The sequence below is a fragment of the Xiphophorus couchianus genome, chromosome 18 (genome assembly GCF_001444195.1).
Source record: "Xiphophorus couchianus chromosome 18, X_couchianus-1.0, whole genome shotgun sequence".
Classification (NCBI taxonomy): domain Eukaryota; kingdom Metazoa; phylum Chordata; class Actinopteri; order Cyprinodontiformes; family Poeciliidae; genus Xiphophorus; species Xiphophorus couchianus.
In genome coordinates this window covers 8,285,453-8,297,764 of record NC_040245.1, presented here as the reverse complement: position 1 = coordinate 8,297,764, position 12,312 = coordinate 8,285,453, and the positions used below count along the sequence as shown (strand labels likewise).

The window sequence follows — 12,312 nt, the reverse complement described above, 5'->3', positions numbered from 1 at the left end:
GGCATACTCTGAATTTAAATCATGACAGCTAATACCAGCACAAATAAAAAAATAAGCATACAAATGAATGACATGTCAAACAAATGAATAAACCAACAGGAAAACAGCAACAGAAGTTACAAAAGTCCAACTGTAAATATTTTAAGTTCCAGGTTTATTCTCTTTTTTTCCACACAGTCCTGTTAATTCTCTCTGAAGGAAAGTTTCCATGGTTGACAGTTGCCAAAAAAAAGAATAATAATTTTAGTTGTGATAATTCTGAAATACAAACGCTTGTCTCTTTTTTTAGGTAAAATATTTTCACAATTTTCAAGCTGTTGTCTCGTCATCAAATGAAGATGCCTCTTCTCTTGTTTTAGGTAAAGCCTTTTTATTCTGATTTCTGGCTTTCTTTCTTCTCACAATATAAATTAACCTAGTATTAAGCACTTAATGTTGCATATTGACTTTGTTCTCTTTGGACTGTAATGTAATTAAACATAGTGCAGGGCATTGGTCAGTCTGCTTGGAGATCTATGAGGGATGACTCATGATCTATCACAAATTCACCAATCAATGCCAGTCTGTCTGTTTATGTGAGAGTGTGATCACCTTGTATGTGGGCATGTTCACTGGCAGGTTTGGTCATTTATTCTGATAATGACTTACCCTCGCTCCAGAAGCACACTTTGATTGATGCTATCTCTTGTAGTGTGACGCTTTTCCTTTTTTCCTCTCTCTTCTTGAGGCTGTATGCTGCCTTCAACAGATTCTGCACAGCAGCTTAGGGAGATCAGAGAGTCGTGCTATGAGGGTAAAAACAGGAAGATCCAACTAAGCTGGACTCCACATGTCCGCGCATCCGGGGATCAGACCATTTTTTCTATCTACAAAGGTGTGAAGGCTTTTGACCTTTGTCAGAAGCACAGTTTGCTGGTGACCGGCGGCATGGACAGACTCATACGCCTGTGGAACCCATATTTCTCAGAGTGAGGAACCTGAATTCAGATGGCCATTTTTCAGACAAGCATCATTAGAATTAAATTTACATCTCCTCCTCCTCCTCCCACTGATTCAGTTAATTTCTCCTTAGAAAACCCACTGGTATTTTAAAAGGCCACTCTGCTCCCATTTTCTCCCTCTTCATCTCATCAGAGGATGGTCGGATCTTTTCTATCTCCAGGGACAACACTGTGAAGGTGATTCATGAGTTTTTCCATTAATATTTTAATTAAGATCGCAAATGTGGAACACATTTTAAAGATTTGCATACAGACATTGCTAAAATAATACAGTAGTTGTAAAACACCTTATTTAATTATACTTGTTTTTGCCTAAAATAATCATTTATAATCAATAGATTATAAATGAAAGACCAAAAGAAACTGTGAAGTGGAGCGAAATTCACTTTTCAATTTTTCTTCACAAATAAAAACTCAGAAACTGTGGCTTGCATTGGTATTCAGCTCCCCTGAGTCAATACTTTGTAGAAATACATTTTGCTGCAAGTTTTATAGGCCATGTCTCTTTACAGTGTTTGCCATTTTTGTCCATTCTCCTGTGCAAAATATCTATAGCTTCATCAGATTTCATAGTGACCTTGTAGACACTTGAAAAAAAAACCTTCACACGTCACTGGGCAACCACCCAGTTTCATTGTGATTATGTTTGTTTATTGATTATCCCTAACAAATGTCTGAGGCCTCCTTGGAACCAAACAGTCATGTTTAGAGTGAGATTAAATTAAACAGGGGATCTCTGCTGATTCATTATTCAACCTTTGAAGACAATTTCTTGCATTGGAATTTATTTGGACTAAAGGGGGCTAAGTACAAATTTACAAATTATTATTTGTAAAAAATTATAATTCCCTCTGCTTCACCTCCATTCACTACTTCTGACTTAAAAGTTCTCCTAAATACATTGAAAATTTTACTGGTTTTAAATTTAGTTGTAGCCTTCGTCACATTAGTAAGTTTTTAAATCTCGCTGTGCTCTCACGTCAGATTTGGCACATTGAAGATCAGTGTTGCCTGTTCACAGCCGACCCCACAGCCAGCGGGATTCATGGCGACGTATCTGCATGCTCCTATTCCCCTGCCATGAGATCTCTGTACATCGCAGCAGACTGCATAGCTGTTCTCCCCTTGATGTTGAGGTTGGCTGTTTTTGCCTTTACACTCAGTTTTCTTCTATTTCTAGATACCAGTGCACTTTAAAGTACATTGAAAATGTTCTGTGGATGAACTGATCTAAAGGGGATGACACATTTATATTTGATAGTGTCTGCTGCTCCCTGATCTTAATATCACTTTCATTGATTTTATCTCGTCTTTGCCCCGTCAGGCCAAAACCTCACAGTGGCATCTCTGTTTCTCATGATGAGGCTGTAATGTGCTGTGGCTACAGCGAGGAGTTCCGGCAGGTTGTGAGCTGCAGCGAGGAGGCTGTGAGTTAACAAGGGCTGCAAAAGTATTCATACTCTCTTTAACTTCTTTAACATTTTGCCACATTAAATTAGAAATGTTAGTATTTCTCCATACGACCACAATAAGCCATACATTTCATAAAACTGGGCTTTATGGACAAGTGGCCAGAAGAAAGCCTTTACTTACAGACAAAAACAGAAAGGCTCGTTTTGAGTTTGCCAAAAGGCATCTAGGAGATGCAGTGGATCTCCTATCTCCAGTGGATAACATTGGCAGCCATTCAGGGTGGCATCTTGTGAGGGGAGCACACAAGATGATTGTGTGCTCCATAAAATAATCCATTTTAATTCCAGCTTGTGAGGTAGCAAAAAAATGCTATGCGGGGTGAATAAGTTCACAGGGCACTGTATGTTGTTTTTCCCTTTCACAAAATGTAGTGGTTGTAATGTAAAAAAAAAAAATAGATTAAGGAGAAGCACGTGAGTACTTTAGCAATACACTTTCCTTTGGTGCAGAAACATACACTGTGATAAATAAAAAATTATGTATTTTATAGTATTTTTGGTTGTAGGTGGTGAAAGTCTGGGATTTTGATACTGGGCGGCAAGTTTTTGAGTTTACCGCAACACCAGACCTGACCAGCATCACCTGCATGACATTTGACATTAAGGGAAGAAGGTACGGATAAGGAATAATTTCCCTTTTATTAAAAAGAAAATTGTATGCATCGGTTTTATAATATGCTCTTGCTACTGTAGACTCATCACAGGAGGAAGTAATGGATACATAAAGGTATGGAACTTCAACAGTGGCCACTGTATAAAGACATTAAAGAAAGGTGGGTATAGTTTGTTTCATCGCTGTAGAAAAGGATAAATATGAAAATGTATATGTATTTTTTTAATTTCCCATCAGAGGGTAAATGCCATCAGGTGTGTGACTGCACCTTTCTTAAAGTACAAGGAAATTCGTGAGTAATGATGTGATATTTGACAGTTGTTCAATATAACTTTGATTCCATGCTGAGCTTGTGCAATTTCTGTCTGAAGATATGTGATTGCTGTCGGAAGAGACCGGAGGATTGACATTTACTCAGTGAGTAAATGTCAGAATCCAATGTATATTATTTTTGTGTTTGTATTTTGAAATCTCGTTCCAATAAGTTTTAAAATTGCACAATTCTTCCTTTAGTTAATTTCATTTGCATTTTTGCATTGTTATTGGGAGCTGAACTTATTCAGAATACAAGCAGAATTTGATTAGGAACTACTCAACCGAGAAAGCTGTGCACACTTTCATCTAACTCTTTTTTTTAAGATCAGGTTTTGTCCCCAGTGATTTTACTAATCCTTTCTATTCATACAGGGAGATAAAAAAGCTAAATGATTTTTACTGAATATCTGAACTTTTTTCAGGATTCTCCTGAGGAGCTTTATCATGTCCAGAGACCACAGCCTTCATGGAAAGACGATTTGGTGAATATAAGCAGAAAGTTGGTTCAGTAATAACTTTATTATTGATGTTCATGTGGACCAAAGCAATAATCCAGTCGGCTTTTACAGTTTTTTATGCCAAATAAAACAAACATGGAGCTCTTTAGTGCTGTGCATTTTGTACAAGGTAAAGAAGAGATTTAATGTTTCATAAATGAATTACTATAGTGTTTACAGACATAATTATATTTTATTTAACTTGTTTGTGAATATAATTAAATCCATCTATGAGAATCCCCAAATCACTGCTTAATTCTCTCTTTTGAAGTACCCAGGTTAGTTGTTTACCATTCTATTTAAATTAATTTTTAATAATGACAATTATCTCTAATTAGTGGTTTCTTGTATTTGCGTCTTCTTTTTACTCTGAGCTCTAAAAAGCAGTAAACATTGATGCTGACTGAGAATTTGCTCTAAGTTATAACAGAGAAGCTCATTTGTACACATTGCACTGTGCAGGAGAGGTAAAGGCAATGCTCTACCTCCATTGTTTCAGTTGCCTTTCAACCTGAAGGACTTTTATTTAGATAAAGCGTCATGGCTCAGTCTTTGACACAGATTCACAGAGGACACTGTGTTTGAAAAATGTCCTGAAAATTGCATTTTCTCTGAGTGGAAAACTCAGAGAGGTTATGAAGAAAAAACGTTCTTGTTTTCTCTCTAATAGAACAGCAATGAAAGGAATAAAAAAACAGTAAAGGACTTTCATCACCGCTTCACTGTTTTCTTTTGTCCAAGATTATTTATTCCTTATTATGTATTCATGACTTCTTTGCACAGTCACTCCCTTTTACTTGCATAAAAACTTTTAATTCAGAAAACAAATATTGCTTTTGTTTGGATTTCTACTTCTTTTGTTAACTTTTTTGTAGCTAATGTGCTTCTTTTTAAATGACTGGATGTTCCAGTGTCCAATAAGGATTGAAAACTCATAATGATCATCTTTGTGTGTTTAATTTTTGCATTCTTCCTACGAGATACTAATTTATTTTGTTGATCAAATTCACGAAAGCTTAAATAATATAAGTCTTGAGTTGGAAAACTGAAGTTAGTGAAAAGAAAATCCTCCAAAAACTAGAACCTAAAGAGTTTTGTAATTTCTGGGAAATACAAAATATTGAAGGAATTGATTTTTTTGACTTATTTGGTTGAATCAGAAATATATTTCATCATAACTTATGTTACCAGCAGCAGAATTTGCAGCGAATTTTACCTCAAAAATCTTTTACTGTTTTGTTTTTTCTTGAGTAATTTCTTACATTTAAAACACAAAATTGCATATTTGAATTGACAAATATTGGATGAGTTATGCTTTACCAACCACCCAATACATTTTCTCAAGCGTCAGACAGCAGACTATGGTTTCTCTATCTGCTTTTGCCTCTGTAATGCATTTAAGTTATCTCTGTCTGCCGGCTGCTGCTCTCTCTGGAGGGAGAGCTGATTCTCACTAATGCTGTATGATCCATTGGTTGAGGTGACTTTCAGAGACCTCTTTTACATTGAAACTGGTGGTTAGATTCACCCACATATAAGCCCATTATCAGTTCAGAAATATTGGATTACCGTCACTGAGTAGCAAAGTGACCCCTTTGATTATCTACAGAGGGCCTTACTGAAACCTTTCATTAGTGGCTTGCAAGAGGAAGATCAATGGTTTGTTTTATATGTATGACTCTCCTTCCCTTTAGCCTCCATGTCTCACTCTCACTGTGAGGTTTTTCTGTTTGGTTTTGTGAGCCCAGTTTCAAATCATTTAGTGTTAACCCAGCAAGCTCTTAATCCAGTTGTCGTACACTTGAACAGAATATATTAAGCACATTGAAGACTGGTTGGCATTTACTGCAATGAGAAAAATAATATTTTCCATGACTGCCAGTTTGAAAAAAAGCAAATACACCTTTGCTACTTCCTATGGATTTAAGGAAAATAGCAGTTAAGTGATGCCAATTAAATGAACGTATTAATTATTATCAAATGTGATCAAATCTGTAATAGCATATTACACCATGCCTAAATGAAAAGACATCAGCAATGACTATTAGAGAAGCAGTTGTGCCTTCTGATCAATCCAGACAGGGTTATGAGGCCATTTATGAACAATCTGAAGCCTGTTATTCTGCAGTGAGAAAGGTCATTGGAGTGGTGGGGAGGAAGAGTTAAAGGAGGAAGCTTCTTCTCTCTGAAAACAATATGACACTATGATTTAGTTTTGTAAAGTTGAATCTTAACAAACCAGAGAAGTTTGTGTCGTTATACTGATGGATACTATCAAAATAGAGTTGCTTGGCTACGAGGTTATTATGCTTTATGAACATTGTAATGCTTTCTGTTATGTAAAGCTAGTGTGAAATATGAGGCCATCTTTTTGACAACTGAAGCTTGGCTGATATCAGCTCATCAATAGGGCAATGACCCCCAAACACAGCAGTAAATCTACAGCAGAATGTCTGATAATGAACAAAAACAAGGTGTTGCAAACCTCCATGATGTCAAGCAATTTTGTAGCGAATAGTGTGCCAAAGTTTCCCCACAATAATGTAAGAGATTTAATAAATCATACAGAAAAAACAATTTAAAGTTATTTCTACCAAGCTACAAGCTATGGCATCATGATTTGTTTTGCCCATGGCTATAGATAAATTTAAATATTTTTCATCCAGCAATCTTTTCATCTGCACAATACGACAGAAATGTTTGTTTTTCAACAGTAACTTTGAGGACTATACCTTATGTGCTTCATTCTGTTAATTTCTTAAATGAAAATATTTTTGATTGACTTAGTGCTTGTTTTCTTTATTCACACAGATAAATGGGAAGGTGCACATCTTTAAACACATAAATTGGAAACTTAAAAGATAAAATAGTTACACCTGTTTTCTACACAAAAGACGGATGAAGTACGTCAAATGTTTGACATGCAGTAAACTATAACATCTATACTTTTTGCAGAAATATAATAACTCCTGAATAAATGTTCTGCTGAGTGTTTGATAACATTTTACCATTACCAACACAACAGACTTTATGTTTTCTCTCCACAAGCTATTTTATGCTATCAAAAAGTTACTTTTCAGTCCATTTAAAGAGATTTCTTCTCCCCAGCTTAAATGCACTTTCATATTTTGTTACAATGACTCATTGTGATAAGAAAAATAGTCAAATTCAGAGCTGTGGAATAAACTGAACTGTTTAAAAAGATGGGTTTTTGTCTGCCTGCAGCAAAATGGCCATACAGAGGACATCCTTTGTGTGGTGCAGAGTCCTCCCTCTCTTCTGGCCACCGGCAGCTACAATGGAGAGATCATAGTTTGGAACACAGATTCTGGGTCTATAAACTGTCGGTTTGTTGGACCTCTTTCAGCTGAAGATCACAACACTAAAGGTGATTTAGAAGCTATAAAGAGGGGTTGCACAATAAGATGGGATTAAACCTCTGAAATATTTTTTTAACAATAGGACTGGACACAAGTGTTCCAAGCATGGTTTTTATCAGAAACTTAAGACTGATGCAGCTGTCTCCAACTACTGCTCTCCTGACATCTGGAGTCAGAGGTTAGCCTTGGAAGAAACGATAATAATACATGACTTCATTTTACAACTTTCCATGGTTTATTTCATCACAGCATTATTTATTCATTTGGTTTCTTAAAGGGTGGGTAAATCTCTGGGATGTGCTCAATGGACGGAAGCTTGTGAGCAGCTTCAAAGTTGTGAGACATTTAAAATTTATCTTTTCTTTTTTTGTATACATTTTTTTCTTATTTTACTTTTGTCTCCCAAATGGCAGGAAAAAGACATAGAAAAGCCATTATAGAGTACTTTGCTTAGAATTACTATGTTTTGTTGAGAAGAACATGTAGATATCTTTCCTGCAGGTAAATATTGTGCATCTCATATTCTCTCTGTTTTTTGTGAGATGGGTGAAATATGAGGCACAGAGAGTTGCTAAAACTGAAATAAAAAATGGTGCTTTGAGAAATTCCACTGATGAAAGAAACATTGTGAAAATGTGTAAAATTAAAATTAATGCTGCTGCTTAGTTTCCCACCAGCCTTAGTTTAGTCAGAGTAAAAACTCACCTTTTAAATTTGAAATCTTTATCAGGACTTAGTAAGGATTGTTACAGCTTAATTACATTTTAAATCTAGCTAAATACAACCCTTCTATGAACAATTACGGTGGCCCTGAGGTGCAAAGCACAACAACATTAATGCAGCACAATTACAAATTCAAAAACACAACGACATTAACGAAAACACAATGACATTAACGAAAACACAACGACATTAACGAAAACACAACGACATTAACGAAAACACAACGACATTAACGAAAACACAACGACATTAACGAAAACACAACGACATTAATGAAAACACAACATTAACGAAAACACAACATTAACGAAAACACAACGGAAAAGGTATGTCCCAGTGGGAGACCTAAGAAATCGCTGATTGGACTACAGCTCGTTTTACTTTTGAACCGGAAGTTACTCTGGTGTGCTTCGTTTTAATGAGAAGCGGGCATACGGTCACGTCGCAATGTTTTGCCCAAACTGCGGGAAAGAGCTGGTTGAGCCGTCACCAAACTTCTGCAGCAATTGTGGCAAGAGGCTTCAACTTCAGGAAATATTTATGGAAGATACTCCACAATGTTCAAGTAAGTTAATAAGCATAAAGAAATATTTATGTTTCTTATGGATGTAGCAACTTGCTAACGTTAGTGGTCTCCAGACCGTGTCCACTGTTATTTAGTTGTTCATTGTAAATGCAGTTAAAACTACACAAACTCGATATAATACAGCAGCATGGTATTAGCCATATATAGAAAAAGCCCATCTAGGGACAAGTGCTGCGAATTAGCTGTTGCTATTGCACTATGATGTAAACATGAGACTGCTGTTTTGTTCAGTTTGTCCATGTCGCTGTATGTCTGTCCCTACCAAATAAACCAATTAAATTAAATTAAAAATAGTAAGGTCCGTTACAGCCTTAAGTAATTTGTGTCGTTTGTAATACATATCGTCTGTTTGCATGAATGTGATGTGCAACATTTTTTCTTTACTTTACTTCTAGCACAACAGCCTGTTCCATCCTGCCCTGCACCAGCCCTCAGTACCTTCCTTGAGTACAGAAAAAAGAAAAATGAGGAGCGACAAAAGTATTCTCTTGGGAAAAAGGGGTTAAAGCAAAAGGAAAAAAAGAAAGTTAGGGTAGGTCCGGTTTTGTTCCGACCAAAAACAAGCAGCTTTTAAGTACCATAATAGACTTGCTTAAAGAAAGTTCCAGGTAGCAAAACTATACAGAATAATTGTTTAACAGTAACAGCAAACTGTCAATTAATGATAAGTCAAAACAGTAAATCATCTACTGATTAATTATTGCATAATAATTTTCCAATCATTGTTCTGTTTGCATCAGTTCAAAAGTAAAAGCTTGAAAATGACTAATAATAGTTAATGGATCTATTTGGATGTTTTTGTAACATAATACAGGAGGAATTAAAAACAAAAAGAAAACAACAGAGTATTCTCTAAAACAAAACATTGCTCGGTCTTCCGCATAATTTTTTTTTTGTTTTCAGATAAATATTGGCTTGATGACCATTCACAAGAATGGTCTAAAGCCACAGCGTGGAAAAACCATTTTGCTTGCAACAGATCCAGATGTCTCTGCCACACCTCTGCTCAGTCTTGCTGCTAAAAAAATGAAGGACTTCAACAAAGATATAACAGATGGACCTTTCCTCCTTCTGTACCCAGATGGGACAGAGGTTATTAATATCCCTGGGACACAAACACCGTTTACTCTTGCAGCTTATAAGGCTGAAATTGGCAAGTCATACCAAAGGATCTCTCTTTTCCTCTGCTTGAAAAGGGACTTTGAAGAAGGTAAGCTCAGCTGTTTGTGTGTATTGTTTGGCACATTGCACTAACTTCAATAAATGTACATTTTAAAACTGTGCAATTAAGCATTGGTGGCATGAACCAATCAAGTAAAAAGTATACATAGATTGGCTCCTAAATGTAAACTTACTTCCTGGAAACTTGATAGCTAGACACTCAGTTATTAGTTTTTACCAGTGCTGTGTTTATGATTCCAGATACAATGTAATATAGTTGACCGAACACGGTACTATCACTTAGTAGAAGTTAAATTGGCTTGTTTTGTCTTTTTTTCCTTGTTTATCAGTTGGAAAATTGTCAGACTCGTCCGATTCCGACCCAGAGATTGTTATTAGAAAAAACTCAGAGTTTGATCTTGCTGATACGCTGGTAAGTACAACTTAAAATGTATTTGGTCTTTTGTTTTTATTTGGTTGAGTGACCACAACAAGAGCATTTTACCTAAGCTTCATAGGACTATGCCGATGTTTTTATGTGAAATTGTGTTTCATTTTCTTCAGCCATGGGAACCTATGGATGAAAGCAGTCCTTTGCAAAAGGTGGCAGAAACAGAGTAAGTTATATTTTAGGTACATGCCATAGCATGGTGTGTGTATGTGTATCAAAAGTATTATAGCCTTCAGTGAATTTTCATACAGTATGTACTGGTGACATGTTGAATGTGGATATTTTTAAATTATGTGGTTATGGGAACATGTCCTGGGAAGTATTTGTATTTTTTTTCAAGATGTTTGTTTTTAAATGTTGAATATACTGGCGTGGAAATAATTATTACACTACCTTTGCTTTCTTCAATGTCTTATACATTTTACAAGTATACAGTTGTTAAGGTAAATATAACAAAAAGGTTCACAAGAGTTTCAGTAAATAACTTTTGTCAAATAGTTTTGCATGTTTTTTGCGATAATGAGTAAAATCACTTTGCTTCTATAAAGATGGCATTGTACTGCCAAAACTGCTTTTAGGCATTCCATGTTTTAAGTTATGTCTGTTTTAGTCAGATGACGGACAGAGGAGTTACAGTGCAATAAAATGATTGAGATATTGAAGAAAACCCATAATTTATACTTTGACAGCATATGCCCAAAATACCCATTAATATGTTTTTTTCCATTGTCCTCTAAGGAATGGTGTTGGGGATCTCGTACTTGCAAATGAAGTACAACAGGTACAAACTTTTTATTATCTCACACAACAATCCACAGATTTTTATCTCAAACCTTTAAGTAAAATATTTAAATATTAAAATAACTGCAGGTTAGTCAATCATTAAGTTTTACTCTGGTCTTTTCTCTGTTTTCAGGTTATGGACTTGGATAACAATGGCAACAATCCAGGCACCAGTCAATGTCTCACTGTCCAGAGCTCCTGTTACAGGTGTGTAGGGGCTTCTGTCATAAAAAAGAAGTGTGTTTGTAGTGTCATCATGACAAAGTAATACTGATACATCTATTGTAAATGTATGTACTTTGGATGTTGTATATGTAATTTTTGACATAAATTGAATGTTTTGTGAAGGAAAGTTGGAAGTACACCTTTATGCTTTTTTTTTTTTTTTACCTCATCTATATTGTGCATGTTTTTTCTCCACAGAGACTACACCACTCTCTTTGAGCCCATTGTTATTGATGATGATGATGAGATTGAATATTTTACAGAAGACAAAAAGCAGGACCTGCCCCCAGAAGAACAGAAGTTAGTAATTTTAATATTTTGTATTAAATTAATCTGCATCCTGGTCCTGAACGTAATTACATAATGCTAAGTGTGATCAATCAACTGTTTTAAAATAAGTTTATTTTTTTCTAGACAAACAAACGTGCAGCCACATGATATTATTGCAGAACTGGCCAAGAATATTGACCACAAGAAAGTCAGCCGGTTCAACATATGTCGTACTGATGTGTGGGATGGAGCTGTTCGGGGCTTTCAGAGGAGCACATACTCCGACAAGAACGACATGTTCATCAAATTTAACGATGATGCTGGCTGTTTGGAGGAAGGGTTGGACACAGGTGGCCCGAGGCGTGAGTTTCTCACGCTTCTTATGGCCATTCTGAGAAATCGTCCTATCTTTGATGGACCCCCAGAAGCTCGTTACGTTGGGTGCAATTCGAGAGGTGAGTCATTTTTGGGTTAGTGAACCTAACTAACCTTAGTTAGTGAAGTGGTAGTATAAAAATGTGCAGAAACATGTGCTTATGTGTCTGTCATAAGCAGATCTAAGATTTAATTACCCACAGTAATAATTTGCTCTGTACAACAGCTGCCAGGGAAGATGAGTATTTTTTAGCAGGAAAGATGATTGCTGTATCGATTGTACATGGGGGACCGGCACCACATTTCCTCTCAAAGAACCTGGTCAACTACATGATAGGGAATCCAAGTTTCAGCGCCACTGTTGAAGATGTTCAAGATGAGGAGATAGGGAAAGTTCTAAAGCAGGTAGGAAATGACCTAGGTTTAGGAAATAGATTTATTGTATGCCAACTGGAGATTA

The 12,312-nt window shown here is 36.0% G+C and overlaps 1 protein-coding gene across 1 annotated transcript in view; it reads left to right on the top strand.

Annotated features, from left to right (window-relative positions):
• wdr95 (WD40 repeat domain 95) overlaps nucleotides 1–12,312 on the top strand; it is a 36,084-nt gene that overhangs the window by 13,330 nt on the left and 10,442 nt on the right. Inside the window, exons 15-27 of the mRNA XM_028045147.1 lie at nucleotides 290–359; nucleotides 728–968; nucleotides 1,073–1,178; nucleotides 1,986–2,137; nucleotides 2,326–2,428; nucleotides 2,980–3,086; nucleotides 3,167–3,246; nucleotides 3,324–3,378; nucleotides 3,458–3,503; nucleotides 3,824–3,883; nucleotides 7,124–7,286; nucleotides 7,361–7,456; nucleotides 7,556–7,614. Of these exons, the coding sequence (XP_027900948.1) occupies nucleotides 290–359; nucleotides 728–968; nucleotides 1,073–1,178; nucleotides 1,986–2,137; nucleotides 2,326–2,428; nucleotides 2,980–3,086; nucleotides 3,167–3,246; nucleotides 3,324–3,378; nucleotides 3,458–3,503; nucleotides 3,824–3,883; nucleotides 7,124–7,286; nucleotides 7,361–7,456; nucleotides 7,556–7,614 (1,338 nt within the window). The remainder of the gene's footprint in view (nucleotides 1–289; nucleotides 360–727; nucleotides 969–1,072; nucleotides 1,179–1,985; nucleotides 2,138–2,325; nucleotides 2,429–2,979; nucleotides 3,087–3,166; nucleotides 3,247–3,323; nucleotides 3,379–3,457; nucleotides 3,504–3,823; nucleotides 3,884–7,123; nucleotides 7,287–7,360; nucleotides 7,457–7,555; nucleotides 7,615–12,312) is intronic.